Below are 15,704 nucleotides of genomic sequence, written 5' to 3' on the forward strand. Positions count from 1 at the left end.
TAAAAAAAAAAAAATTTAATAATGGAAGACAGAACAGGTGCTTCATAAGGGAACTCCAGATCAAAGCAACAAAATTGCTCCCAGTAACATTCTGGTAATAATTGTGCACTGAGTTCACCTCTCTGCGCTGCGTTCACCCACCAGTCTGGCTGTCTGTAGCACAGAGGTAGACTGATGCCTACTCCCTGATTTAAGGCTGTCACCAGCAGTGTACAGTTGCATGTTGAGATGCCTCATTGTCCTGTCTGGAATGAGGCTCTGTATTCAGGTAGGGAAGCATTCTTGTGACATGGTTTGAAAGCTAAAGGGGGAGTTAAAAACTACTCTGAAGACTTTGAGCGTTTTCACTGAGGTGACAGGCAGGGTGAGTCATCGGCAAGCCTTGGCCACAGAATCCTGATGAGGGATTCAGCTGGAGAACGATTCACCTTCATAGTTTTTTTTTTATTTCAGCTATTTTACGAATCAATAAATAAAAACTACATGCACATGCGATACAAAATACTATTTATTTCTCCTTTCAAGGAACTCATACTACTAGGTAAAAGCAACATTTTGACGAGTCTCTTCAGCGTACAGTACAGTTTGTCTACTTGACCGTTTTTATTTGGAGTGTTTCCTTGGAATTTTAATTGAGTGTTTGAAATCATGGATGAACTGATATTTCTGCATATGATTTGTTAAAGTATTTAGCCTTTTAATATAACATTCCCAGCATCAAGGAAGAAAATTCCACATTGGTCTGGAATGTAACACATTATGTATCACATAAACAGAGGGCATTTGTATATATATATATATATATATATATATATATATATATATATATATTTTTTTTTTTTAATGAAACCAAGTTGACAGGTCACCAATGTGAAGTGCTCCAAATTAATAAAAAAGTTATTCATTGGTCTGTGATCCTTAAGCCAGGGCCACCATCAGCCAATTATATTAGCAGGGGGCTTTGACTCAAAATTGCATTGGTAAATCTGCTAAAGCACATGCTGAACTAATGAATCTGATTTTTGTCAAGCAACTAATTGAACTTCCCTTAACAACAGATATAAGATATAGACAAGGCACAGCACCATAACTGACCCTTGTAATGCTGCTTTACAACTTATAGCACTGACACCTTGACATGCATAACACAGATGAAGATACTGGTCAAAACAGCTGTCTTGACTTGACTTTCTTCTCTTTACCTCTCAATTTATGATGAGGTGTTTAAAGTTAAATTTAAAAAATACTAAATTAAATTACAAATGTTTTGACTGCAAGTCTATTTCAATGTCTTATTGAATTTACAAAGTTTATTTTTAGTATTTTTTAATTTAGCTTTTAATAGTTAAGGAGTGTTATTTTTGTTTGGTTGTTTTAAGTTTGTTTAAATCAGCTTCTAAGCAGTTGAAAAAAGGGATCATAAACCGCAGACTTGATTTGATTAATCAAAATGGGCTTTAACAAAACGTTGAAGGTCCAATGAAGGCTAGCAGGGGTGTTCATAAAATTATTTTATCCATAGAATCCTGCTAGTTTTTTTAGTGTGCTTGTTATATATGTCTTTATATAGCACCTTTCATAGTGGACCACCATCACAAAGCACTTTACGTAGGCTGTGAACTGTGCATTACAGGCAGAGTCACTTACAATAGGACATTGATTTGATATCTCAATCCACAGGATGGAGCACAAGGAGGTGAAGTGACTTACTCAGGGTTACACAGTAAGTCAGTCAGAGGGAGTTGAACTGGTAACCTTCTGGTTACAAGCCCTGGACTTTAACCACTGGACCACACTGCCCACCTTTTTAGTCCTTTTAGTGTTTGCCAAGACTATATGAGTGACGTAAATCAGCCACGCTGGAACTCTAAGCTTGTAGCGATCCTTATATCTTTAAGGGATAGATTAGAGAGGACACTGACCCACTGTTTGCTACGCCCACTCGGCATGTGTGCTTGTTGTTGATCAGAGAGACGGAGCGACAGCACATTTATATTTACTCCTACTATTTCATCCCTCTTTGGAGCATTTGTAGCAGTCATAGGGATTTTTAATATAGGGAATTTTCTGATATTCCAAATGCATTTAGATTAAGTTCTATTGGTGCTGTGTAAAGTCAGATCAACAATACAGTGGACTTTATTATATTGACCCTGTCCCCTGTGTGGCTCTTTGGAATAGAATCCCACCCCATTGAAGGTCTGGGACCCGAACTTTCAGACCCTTACAAGCCACCGTATTTCCATTGTTGTTAAGGAGCCAGTAAGTCTATGGCCAAAAGATTTGCATAAACTCGAATGAAACCTGCTAAAATGTTAGCATATTGAATTACATACCACTTTGTAGTTTTCCATATACTTAATTAAAAACTGATAACAAAAGAAAAATGTGACATTTCGCAATCTAACATGAAATACTGTACTACTATTATGACTTTTGCAATGTAATTTTGTAGTTTCTTTGACTACATGATGTTAAATAAAAGATCAAATTACGTTCATGTAGTTTTTTTTTCATTTTTATTATGTCTCAATCCCAAAATTGTAGACCATTATAGTGGGTTTGAACCACAACAGGTGAGGTAATTAGGTTCGAAAATAAGTATTGCTAACGGTACGCAGACAATGTGGTTTTTGTGCAGAAAGCCTTTCTGAAAAGCTGGGTTTGCTGCAGCAGACAGCAGGTGTGGTAAAATGATTTCATTTCACTGGGATGGGAGGAAGGATTACACAGTGGGATTTTGATAATGCTTTTATCTGATTGTCACAAATAGTACCGGAGACAGGACATTCTGTACTGGTAGTTTTTCTAGAAGTCTTATCGTCAGGGACAGAAAGAAAAACAGGTCAGGGACTGCCTGCTAACAATCAAATGTAACAAGAGTGGCGATTGATACCCTGAGACTGATGAACAGAGCTCACCAGGACCATTGGTAATTGAGGGTCAGTGCTGATTTGTTTCACACAGAGTAGAAGGGTTGGTTTAGAACCAAACAAAAAATAAGGTGTAAGCCTCCAGTATCTACTGCACAATTCTGTTCAGAAATAAAGAGAAAGGTATGACTGGGACACATTGCAGTTAAGTAATGTATTATTATTCTTGTTACATTCTCTTTGTACTGCACATCATTTTCTGTTTTAATAACATCCTGGTGACTCATATGCACCACTGTGTCCCTGCAACAGTCTTCTCCAAGCTTCTGGAGTGCTTTCGAGTCTCTGTTGTTGCTGCTGCAGGCTAAGTCATTAACAGTCACCTAGTGGATTGCATTGTATTTGATTGGGACGGCTTTGGGGTGTTTACTTTAAAAGGCTAAAAACACTTGTTAATTTTACAAAACTACAATCAAATGGCAGGCTCCTACAATTCAAGTCCCTTTTTAAAGTTGTTTGTCATTTGGCTGTATTTTATTTAGGATTTTCTCATTTGAAAAGCAGCAAAGGAGGAACTCTTGTCATGTGTCTTCAATAGCTTGGTGCAGATAAAGAGGTGATCTGCCATATCTCTTTTGTTACTCGGTCACGGTTGCTAAAGCAAGCACTAAGGAGTCAGAAAATGTACGCTTTTAAACAGTTCACTTGTGAAATTCCTTTCAATTTCCCATGTGGGCTCTGGCACAAGGGATTAAAAACCTCTGGCAACTAAAGGGTTAAGGAGTTGTCTGGTGCCACAGAGGATTTCAGAAGCCTAGTCCTGCCGTTAAATCCTTAGTCTCTCTCCAAATGGGGCTAGGTCTGACGAGGACACAAGAGATAAAATCAGCTGTCATGTTTGGTTATTTGATCTACCCTGATCCATACTGGTGACCTGCACTCTTTTTATCCCAGCTTATACTGTCTTGCAGTATTAAAGTAATGGACTGAAACAAAAGTATAACACTGACTGGCAGTAAACAATCAATCGTGCAAAAATACAATCAGCTGTTTTTTTTTTTTAATTTCACATACAGCACTATTACTACTGATAGAGAACATTACATTTACCTCTTAGCCAGTTTTGACTGACCCAGTATATCTATTTCCAGTCTGACCAGTATGCTTCAGAAATCATTCCTTTAATGGTCTTTTAAAAAACACATCCATTTGTACAGAAGTTGGTGTGGAAGGTTGATGCAGGAGGCTTTCCCGATGAAGGTTCTGTATATGATTGGTTCTTGATATACATCTCTGAACCCTTTTTCAGACATAAAAGTGTGACCCGTGTGTGTGTGTTGTACTGTGTTTTGTCAGGAGCTGGACTTTGAGAGTGTGCAGGAGTATACTCTGGTGCTCAGTGCTCGGAACGTGGGGCCGCTGGTTGCCGGTGTTTATGGCTCGGACTCCACGGCTACTGTCTTGGTTCGGGTGGTGAATGTGAACGAGGCGCCGGTGTTATCCCAGGAAGTCTACGTGGAGAGTGTGGAGGAGGGGGTGCCAGCGGGGACTGTGGTGCTCACCGTGCAGGGCTCGGACCCGGACACCCCTCACGGAATTGCTCTCAGGTATTCTTTTCTTCAGTCAAGCTGCTCATTTTGTTTAGCTTCTTTCTTGTGGTTTGTATTATTGGCAGGGAAACGATTCAAACGATTTAAGCAAGTACTACAAGCTAGTGTTTATTGACTTCCTAATGTACTGAAGGAAGGAACTGGCAAATTGACCCATCTTTCTGCATTTTTCTCTACCACCTCAGTATATAGAGACCCTTGCCTCTTTCTCTAAAATCTCCCCTTCAGCCACTTAGAACCTGTTTATGTACTGTGTCCTTGCTTCCTAGGTGTCTAACTCCACATCTGTTGTCCTTTGCCTATCAGAGTCACAGGAGTCCATGCACTGCTGTAAAACAGGGCAGCTAAGACTGCCTCTACTGCCATGTCTCATTTAACATCATTTATGACACTGGAGTGGGAACTATATTACCTTCATTAGCAGTGAGCCGTGATTAACTGAGCAGTGGAGCCATTTTATCTCATTTTCTGTGCCTCTGTAATACACTAATTCATGCAGAGGGACCTCTGTTGTCATATTCATTACCCTCAGCAGTACATACTGATGATGTTGTGAATGAGTGGGTCCTGCGTTGTAGAAAATGTCATTGGAGCACAATTCATCTGCAAGGGAGTGAGGTTAGAGACCACTATTCATAATGGAATTGAAAAAAAAAACACAGAGACGGTATTTATCTACCACCTTACAAGACACACACTCCATTATTTTCGTTTTATGGTAACTAGAAATAAAGTGTCCCACCAATAAAGTGCATGTTTTTTTTTTTTTTTTTTAATCTCCTTAAAATATCATTGAATTAGCTGATGGATGATGTAGGTACCTATTGATAAAAATAATAGCCTACATTACTTACAGTTACGAAATGACTTCCGTGCTATTGCTCTGTGACATAAGCATAAACGCTCAAGGATTGACAGGACGCTGCATTAGTCTTATTAGTAACACTCTTGATTAATAATAACACGGTCACCTACTCACATTTGAATGTTATGCAATGAAAGGTGCATGCCACAACCAGTAGCACAGCTATTATAAACTCTGCTCAGGTGTTTAGATGAGAAACACTTGTGCCAAATGCAATGAGGCATTGTTAGCCCCCTGAGAGGCTGGGACTGAATATCCCAGTCTGTTGTAAGCCGCAGTGCTATGTTACCTGGTCCCAGGGGACAGCACTATGCTGCTTGAAAACCCCTATAATTCACTGAGACTAATGTGAATGCCTTCAGTGTATTCCATTAAAGGAGTAGGTGGAAAAGAAACTACAAGTACATTGCCAAAGCTTTTACCTTGTGTTTTATAGGTATTCTCTGAAAGGAGATACCAATGAATGGTTCATCATTAATGAATACACTGGGGAAATAAAAACTGCCCGAGTTTTGGACAGAGAGGTGATGGAGGGTGTCTACACTATGGTGGTGGTGGCAGAGGAGAGAGGTAAGTCTTCTATTACCATGCAAAAAAATATCATATACTGTATGAAAAATACAACATGCCTGCATACTTTTTTTTTAAATCTGTTCATAGATGTTTAGCAATTTAAAGATGAGAAACCTACAAGGAACCCTAGTTATTCTGAAGTACAGGTGGTGTTGGTAACTGACTGGCTGGGAAGCAATTTTTTTCACTGGGCCAAAACAAAACGAATGCATGGTTTTAGTTTTAGGAGGTAAAGTGGGTGAAGGGGGACACTACACATATAATAATTCCCATCCAAGTACTGGCTAGGCCTAACCTTGCTAAGGCTCAGTGAACAGACAGTGTCACAATTCAACATTACTGCAGGACATACTTCAAGATTCCTGATAACAAATGCAAGGCAGGGTCTGCAGAACTTCAAGATAACAGGCTTTATGGTACCATCCCAAGCATTGTAACAAGCAGTGACTTAGCGTCATATTGGCCACAATAGTTCTGCCACCCCCGCATCCGTCAACATTAAAGAAAGAAGAGTGCTGCTGAACATAATCACTGCATAACTAAGACGCTCTGCTCCTTCAGAGGACTGGTTATCATTGGAGTTCATCTTCAGTGGGAAATCAATGGCAATCTCACACCAGCAGTCTATTACACCAGCATGAGATCAAAGACTCATGACTCACACTCCTTTCTGAAACAAAAAAAAAAAAATCAAACACCCAATGAAGTTTCAAAGTTGAAATGACAACCTGACCCTGATAGATATTCTTTTTTTTTTTTCTAGTTTTGTAACATTAACAGAGTGCGGAGTACACTTTGATGGAAATGGCTTTGTGGACAACTTTTTGGATTGATTTGAAAATATTATAATAGTGAGGAAACAAAACATGCATGGTTGCAGATTGTTACAAAGTGTCCTCCCCCCCTACACACTGAAAACATCAAATGACTATTGATACATCTCTTTGCGTGTAATCATTTGGCCAACACCCTGCCATTAACATTCATTTCTGAGGTGTATTCAGCTCATACTCACAAGCCTATTCAGGTCAGCCAAGCCCTTGATACTAAACCATTCTTGACCATCCGGAATTGGAGCTGATACTGTTTATTGGATTAACTGTGGTATAAAAACACTAGCTTTCAAGACTTAAATAGTCTGTTTTTCAGGTGCAGGTGGAAATTTAAAGAAACAGGTGATATTGTGTTTGTAACTCACTCTAATCGAATAAATAGTATCCACTGTCTACAATCACAGTGGATCAACCTTGATTAACACGCAGAATCCGGAATCGGACATCAAAGTGCAACTCTGAGACTTGCAGAAAGATGATGGAGCCCAAAAATGATATGCTTTCTAACAGTGTCCTCAGTGATGTTTCTAACTGTTCTGCGTGCTTTTTGTCCATATTTAAAGTCTATTATCACTCTTTGTTTTCCTGGCAGAAAGCCTTAACAGCACCCCTAGGTCAGTGACAGCAGCAGTGATGATAAATATCAAGGATGTGAATGACAACTACCCTCACCTGGTAGGGGATTACTCCCAGGAGTACATGTGCTCACAGCAACGTGAGAACCAGTCCATTATCATTGGAGCTGCAGACGGGGATCTGCGGGAGCAGAGTGGGGCTCTGCAATTCTCATTCAACAACGACCCCACTGTGCGCCGCAACTGGAGGCTCAACCCCATTAATGGTACGAGAGGGAACAATACCACTTACCTGTCTGTGTTACTAGAGTTATCTCATCGTCTAACCCTCTCCAAGGATACAGGCAGGTAGCTTACATTGGTATCAGTGTCACGTATTTACACAGCCAGAAACACAACCCAAGTTGAGCCACTTTTAAATGCATCTATTGTGCCACAATGTTTGAAGCTGTACTATAATTTAATTTAAAATAGACCATCTGTAGATCTTAATTCATAGTTATATGGTTTCTACTAGTGACCGTGATATCAGTTCGGCAGAAGGGGATTTTCTTGAAGTGCATTTAAAGACCATTGATTTTTATGTCAGTGACAGCCATTTAACTTTCTGATACAAAGGAATCAGCTAAAGAAGCGAAAATAACAGTAATAGCCCTTCCCTGCCACTGTAATTATACTAAATGTGTCAAGCGAATGGCATCAAACGTGCTGGCATCAGGTTGATTTCCCTTGAGTCTTTCTTTTAGTTCATGATCTTTCCACTAAGTTTGGAATGAACGGGAAGCAGCTTTCAGAAGCAGAGTGTAATTACACTTTTTTTTTTATTCCAATGACGTCACCCAGGGTCCTTACCCTGTGCTGTGACTGTAAATGAGATTGGCGGTCGGGTTCCTCACCAGTGTGACTTGACTTTAATTGCTTCTCTGAAAGACCCCTCACAGCTTTTTTTCACAGCTGCGGTCACAAGCTCACAAAACGAACAAAGCCCATCATGAAGCTGACACAATCTCTGATGTCACTTCATTCTTCGGCAATAGCAGACCTGCACCGAATCATGGTGCACATGTGTGCAAGCCTATTTAAACAGCTTTTAATTCCTAATTTGACGTGGCTACAATAGAACCCTGATTAGTCCTGTCCAGCCCTTACAATGCTTAACAAGTTCATTCAGTCACAAGGAAGTGAGGACACTTTATTTGAAAAGCCCACACCCTCAGTTTTCCAAATGCATTAAATGTATGGGTTTTAATTGATGCCTTTTTAGAAACCTTCCTCTCCTGCAGCCACCGTCTTCCCACAAAAATCATCCGTGGCTTCTAATGTCAGACAGCAACATTCTCGACAGGGTTCCAGTCAGGGATACAGATGCTCCACCTATATAGAAGCTACTATGATGTCGTTCAGCTCCTTTGTATGGCATTTTGTCATGACTTGATCATTTTGAGTGAAAGAAGCAAAAAATGAAACCTAAATTTAGTTCCATTTTCACTTCTTTTCCTATAGAGTATCTAAGTTGTACAAATTCCTGATACTCTTGAACTTTCCTTCTGATCCACAAGCACAGAGCAGGGAGAGCGGTGCGTGCAGAAACTCCACATTACCAAAAACAATGAATAATAAGCAAAATCTTGCTGTGCCCAAGAATGTTTTCACAAAAAAAGATTTTGATCACTTTTGTGTTGATAAGACTTTAACAAGTTATGAATAGGTATTTACAGTACACTAAACTATCAAACCTACTTTCAATATAAACAGTATAACATGGGCTTGTTCATACAGAACTGTTACCCCTCCAACTCTCACCCAAGTAAAATGGGCCCTGAAGGAGAGCTGTGTCTGAGGTAGCAGGCAGGGACATGATAAGAGTGGACCAGGTCAGATAACTAGTCCAGTGGCAGCCAATGCTTGCTCTTGTAAGGGAGGCAAGGTTTTATAATCAGTTCTCTGAAGAATGGGAACCCAAATACAGATTAGATAAATTCATTGCTGACGTATGTTGGCGCATGTTGTATTCCACATCAGGAATCCCTATCCTATTGCTTTTCATCATATTAGATAAACCTCATGACCTTCAACGCATTACTTATTCAAATGTTTTATTCATGAATAAAATACAGCCTGATAGTGTTGGCTTAATTAACAACAGCACAGAACAGTGTCACGATTAACAAGCTGCATTTGTCATATAACTTTAACTATATTTTAAAGTTTTGTGAATAGGGCCTATCTTTTCAAAGCACAGAGCAAAATAAACTATGATATATACAACTGTAAATGGGTTTGACAGAACGACAGGCTTAAGTGGGTGCATTCATTAAAGCAGTAAATGAAAACAAATCATGCACAACCAAAATCCATGTCCCAGTTAAAAAATATATCTTGTAATTAAAGGTAAAGTGATTTTAGCCACATTATTTAGATTCTCTCCAGTATATTTTTTCCATATGGTTATATATTTGTTAATAAGGATGTCATGCATATGTATTTGAATTGGACAGCTTCATTCTGAACTGAGGATCTCTTTCTTGTTTTGACAGGGACTCATGCCTATCTTTCCATGGGACTCAGTTACTTGGTACCTCAGGTCTATGTGGTGCCTATCATCATCACAGACAGTGGGACTCCCAGACTTGAAAAACAATTTAACCTGCCAGGTAAACCCTAGAGCTTTAGCATGGTGTACTGTGCTAAGGCTTTGCAAGATTTTTTCATAATTGATATCTCTGCCTTCGAGCAAGTGAAATTCAAAGTGTCAGATCCTAACGTCTTTTACAGTTTCCTGGCCAGTATAAAGGTTTACCATAGCAAAAGTGTAATACAGCACAGTGAAAGCATGGTAAAGATCAGTTAAACATTGTAATGACCAAATAGGTATGGTAAAGCCTATTTAAAAAACATGGACAACCAGGGTAAACTATGGTAAATGCATAGTATAACCATGGGAAAAGCATGGGAAGAATGTGAAATAACTGCTCATATTTACTGTGGTAAACCTGGTTTCAGTGGTGAGTTTGCTTAATCTGTCAGTCTTTTTTTCTGCAGCTCTACTGTACCATATAAAATATATTAAAATTAAATGTTACAACAATGTTTTCTAATGCATAATATTTGCAGGAGTCTAATTTATTTGTGGACAGTGGCTAGGATTAAATTTTAATCATGACATTCATATCCCACTTTGTCCATGTCCATATAAAAAAACTAAAAGCCAGATTAAGAGCATTGGTATTTTTGCAAAATATATGCAAAGATCTTTTATCACAATCTTTGTTATTTGGTGCGAAATTTTTAACTTTAAAGTCACTATAATAATAATTGCACCATAAATTAGAAAATTAGATCTCAGCCAGTGACTCAGAATCCCAACTAAAATGCTGATTTTACACATGCATGAAGCCAGTTCAATGTATTTGTTTTACTAGTTCTGTGCTACTAGAGAATGGGAAGTACTTCTAACATGGTGTGTTGCATTTAGTTCTATTTTTAATCTGTTTGAGTTAATTTTTTTGTAGTAAAATAACTAAAAAAGTTGTATTAAACTGCAGTGAAATAAAATGCAGTATTTTCCTACAATTGGTGGGTTTGACTTGTTGAACTGTGTAGATCAACCAGGTTTTGTACAGTTTTCTGTATAAAGAACCTCACTGTCCTATGTAATAAACTACTACCAAAACTCAAACCTTACCCTGCAGACTCTCTAAAACAGCACCAAAACTGCAGAAAGAAAACCCATGCAGTTCATTTGAAATCTGTGTATTTAAAACCCTCCTATTGCAGTTGGCCTGTATCTGCTTTGTGCATATGGATTTGCATGCACTGGTAATTTCAAAAAGTTGGTATTTGCATGCTATAAGGTGACCTGGCACTTCAGGTCCACTCGATTGTTTTTCTGTGCTGGTATGTTTCAAGTCCCTTTCATTCGTTTTGTTTTGAAGTTTGTTTTGACAAACCCTACTTGAAATGCTCCCCAGGGTGTTTTTTTTTTTCAGTCAGGTCTCTTCAAGTGCCACATCATAAATGCAAATGTTTCAGAGATGAGTGGAAGAAAACAAAATGATACAATTTGGAACCCCTGAGGTCTGTAATTGTGCTTTCAATGAGGACAGAAGAAACCATTACAGTCGCTCAATAAATGTGTGTTTGCAAACAAGACAGTCAGCTGAGATTGGTGCCACAGCAAAAAAAAAAAAAAATCTATTGAATTGTCTGGTAACTTACTTGGTAAAGACAACAACTGGGTTTTCATTGATAAAGCAAAAAGCTATTTCTTATAGATCAGACTCACTTCAATAACATTTATTTTGAAACTGAAGACCATTTTTGATGGAAATCTGAATATTTATGTTTGGTGCTTCATCAGCATTTACAGAATTGTTTACATCCTGAGGCAGAGTTCACAGAGTGTTATTAAACTTTCTGGAACAGCAATTGTTATAATGGAAAAGCATTCTTTGGGTCCATACACCACTCCTCTACAAACCCTGTTATTGTGAATAAATACATTCCACACGGGAATCTTCAATGTATCAGAAAATAATTACTGAAGCTTGGAATGCATTAGAATTATAGCACAGTTATCTTTACAGCTGCTTTAATGACGCACAGTACCACATTACAAAACAAACATAACCTAGATTTATGTTTAACTCATTTTAGCATTATAACATAACTGAGTTATCTTTTTCACACTGTTTTTGGTACATTAAAACCACTGTAGGATGCTATAATTCAAATTTAAAAACAGTCTGTGTATCTGGTGGATATATTGAGGAAGAAGGTAGTATAAAGGGGCTGAACTAGTAGAGAATGCAGGGTTTGCCTGTTTTGCAGAGAAGTTCAGAAGTGAGAGATGGTGTGTACTGCACTTACTGTAATAGTTATTGCCATCTTGCTTTGCCTCATTCATTTTTAGGTGCAGGAGGGTAAATGCATGCTTTCCCTGAAGCAATACAGCACAATGAGGTCTGTTCTACAGGGTTCATGGATTAGGCTTTCTTCCACATGTACCTCCAAGGACATCGCAAAATCTTTTGAAATGCATTTACCTAGAATTAATTTAAAATGCATTTACCTAGAATTAATTTAAAATGCATTTCATGTATTTATTTCTTTGTCTTTAACTGGATTCCAGTAACCGTGTGCCAGTGCACTGAACGAGGGAACTGCAGGACTCAAGTCTTGGAAATGATGGGAAAGCCAACTCCGCTGTCTGCTTTGGGCCTTTTATTTGGAACCCTAGGAATGTTAGGTATGCATTGTGTCAGGTTGTTTACATAGTATAGCCATGTTATTGTTCATTAATAATGCACATTAAATGTTTGTTTTTTATTTTGTTTTATAATGAGCAGAACATTGAGAATTTAAAACATGTTCCACAATTATAATACTATGCGGAAAATTCACAAAGCAATTTACAGTACTCAGAAGTGTCCTTATCATCATCTTTATTAGACTTTTAAAATAAATAGGAATCTAATTAAATTAGAAATGGTTTGTTTTCAGTTTTCTAACTTCAATGGGTCAATTTTTCTTTGTGAATTTCCAAATTTGGGAACCCCTGTAGGTTTTCTTCTACTGTGAGGATCCAAATTCCACCCCAAAGTGTGACCTGATCAAATTAAGATTTGTGTCACTTATGCTAAGAAAATAATATTTTACCTGACACAGAAAGCTTGGCTTACAATTTAGAATTTTTTAAAACTGATTTTTCTTTAAAATACTACAAAATACGTTGCATTTGCTGTTCAGTGTAACCCCACAGTAGTTTGCATCATTAATACGTAAATGCCCAACATCAGTGTGTTTTCAGTTCATTCCTTAGTTATCAAAGCTAATTAGTTATTTATGTTCATTTTATAAATGAGAAAAAAGTGGCTTTCTCGATCTAATTAAATACGGTATTTTTACTTGCAGTAGAAAATTATTTATATATATATATATATGTGTGTGTGTGTAAAATTATACATACATACATAGATATATTTAAAACAAATTCTTCTTATTTCTTACAGGCCTTGTTGTGATGATAGGCTTGGCAAAACTGAAAGCTAAAAGCAAAAACAACCCAGTCAAAATCCCTTTGAACAATTCTGCATAGCGCCCTGCAAAGAAAAGGATCATCCACATTTTACAGTACTCACCTATAGCACCTGAGGAGCCCTGTGGCAAACACCTTGGCCAGATAGATGGTGTCAATACTTTAATTGCTAAACGATAAATCCACAAAGTTATATAACTAATGAGTGCCTTTAGCCACAGATAAAATAACCAGCACATCTAGCTGAAGGCCATCGTGCCTCCTATCTATACAACAGGTCGCTGGTAATTTATTTTATGAGTGTGCTATTAAACTGATGACCATCAATTATTCCATTTATACAACAGGGCACTGTTAAATAATTAAATATAAAGTGGTCTTCCATTTTGAATCACTCTGTTAAATAATGTAACTGTGCCATATCAAACTGAAGACCACGATTCATTTTATTTATACAACAGGTTACTGTTATATTATTTAAGAGTGTGATATCAAATTGAATATATATATATATATATATATATATACACACACACACACACACACACACACACACACACACGCTATTTAAACAAAAGATCTGTGTTAAAAACAGTGGTTGAAGTATGGTTTATCTGTTAACAATGCCATACTGTGTTGAGGTGATTTTTTTTTTTTTTTTATCAGAAACCATCACAGTTAATTTTGTGGTATTTAAAACCAATATGAAATCCCATTTGCCTGTGTGTGTGTGTGTGTGTGTGTGCATATGTATGTATGTGTGTGTGTATATATATATATATATATATATATATATATATATATATATATATATATATATATATATACACACACACACACACACACACACACACACACGCACACACACACATACATACATACGGTAGATGCTAGTTGTTAGAAACAGATGCTGGTTGTTAGTAAGATATTAATTGGTGTCCTCTTCAGCTTTTTAAGGGGATAAGGGGTAGTCTAATCAAACGTTAATGTATTTAATACAGTATGTTCTTAAATATGATTTTATAACGTCAACTGCCTTAAAACAAAAATGTGATTATTATTAACAGAGGGCACTTGATAGTCTGTGACGGCTCCCAATAGATTCATAGCTTAGTGAAAAATGAAGGATTTCTGACGGCTGACACACAGCTAGTAAGAGGTGTATGCCACCAGGTGTAAATGAAATAAATGCCGGTTTTCTTGTCCCCTGGTCACTGTTGTTTGTTTAATTGTTTGTGCTTGCTAATTCTTCAATGTTATCTTGCCATTTAGACAGAGGCCTGATAAGCCCTTGTGTGTGCTTCTGAATGGAGGTTAGCAGATGGGCTGATTCGGTAATTAGAATATGAAGTATCAAGACAGAACCAGTGTCACTCAGGTATTATAATATTGCCAGAGCACACTGGAGGGGGACTGTGGAGGCCAGACTATCAACAGGGAGGGATAACAGACTCCCAGAGCAATTTCAACCAGATTTTATTATGAACTTAATTGGATGTACTGTACCAATTTGTACCTGGTTTGTGTAAAGGTCAGACATCCCTACTTAGATTTAAGCTTACTTAGGCTTGTAAAACCTGGAATGGTTTAAACAGCTACGACATGCAATGGGAGTCTTATCTGCATCCCGAAACAACGAAACAAAAACAATATGTTTTTTGTTTTTTTTAAACATCTTTGGTACACTGCCATTAAGATAAATTGAATGGATCTCATAAAGTTTGTTGAACCAAGAAGTCTCGTCAGGTAGGATATCCATACCTTCACATGCAGAATGCAATCCTTACACCATAGATAATAAAAGTGTGACTGACACAAGTTCCTTCAAGATAAGCAGGTTCCCTGTGGTTCACCTTGGAAACGCACCTCTGCATTGTCCATCTCATTGTTCTCCTCATCACTCTTCACTGACCCTTACTGGTGAGATGCCCAACTAGTCCAGGTGCTGCCTCCCAGGGTTCAGTAGCTTTGTAACATCCATTGCTTGGGTTTGGCAGGTAAAAAAAAGGTCATTTGTTTTGCTGATAGAAACATTATGTCTTCAGGATCAGAAAGTAGGATTGTGAGTAAGCTGTTCAAACCAGGCATTAAAAATGAAGATGTTTTATGATGCAACGGAGCACAGATACAGAGACATGTGTCCCCTTCAGAGCTAAGGGACTGCAGACAGACAGTCTGAATGTCTATATTGAGCCTTCATTTTGCTGGATAATTAAACACTTTGAATAAGGAGTTACATGTATAACCTCATCCTACTTTGGGGTAGAAGCCTATTTAGCTAAATAATTATCTTGTGACAGGCAGCTTTCATGAGAAAGGATGTCCCGACAGTAAAATG

The 15,704-nt window shown here is 37.8% G+C and overlaps 1 protein-coding gene across 1 annotated transcript in view; it reads left to right on the top strand.

Moving 5' to 3' along the window:
• LOC121325260 (cadherin-16-like) overlaps positions 1–14,105 on the top strand; it is a 40,818-nt gene extending 26,713 nt beyond the window's left edge. The window contains exons 14-19 of the mRNA XM_041267666.1: positions 4,230–4,480; positions 5,785–5,918; positions 7,347–7,595; positions 9,867–9,983; positions 12,461–12,577; positions 13,341–14,105. Of these exons, the coding sequence (XP_041123600.1) occupies positions 4,230–4,480; positions 5,785–5,918; positions 7,347–7,595; positions 9,867–9,983; positions 12,461–12,577; positions 13,341–13,426 (954 nt within the window). The 3' untranslated portion in view covers positions 13,427–14,105. The remainder of the gene's footprint in view (positions 1–4,229; positions 4,481–5,784; positions 5,919–7,346; positions 7,596–9,866; positions 9,984–12,460; positions 12,578–13,340) is intronic.
• Positions 14,106–15,704: the final 1,599 nt, after the last annotated feature.

Source organism: Polyodon spathula, chromosome 13 (genome assembly GCF_017654505.1).
Source record: "Polyodon spathula isolate WHYD16114869_AA chromosome 13, ASM1765450v1, whole genome shotgun sequence".
NCBI classification, from domain to species: domain Eukaryota; kingdom Metazoa; phylum Chordata; class Actinopteri; order Acipenseriformes; family Polyodontidae; genus Polyodon; species Polyodon spathula.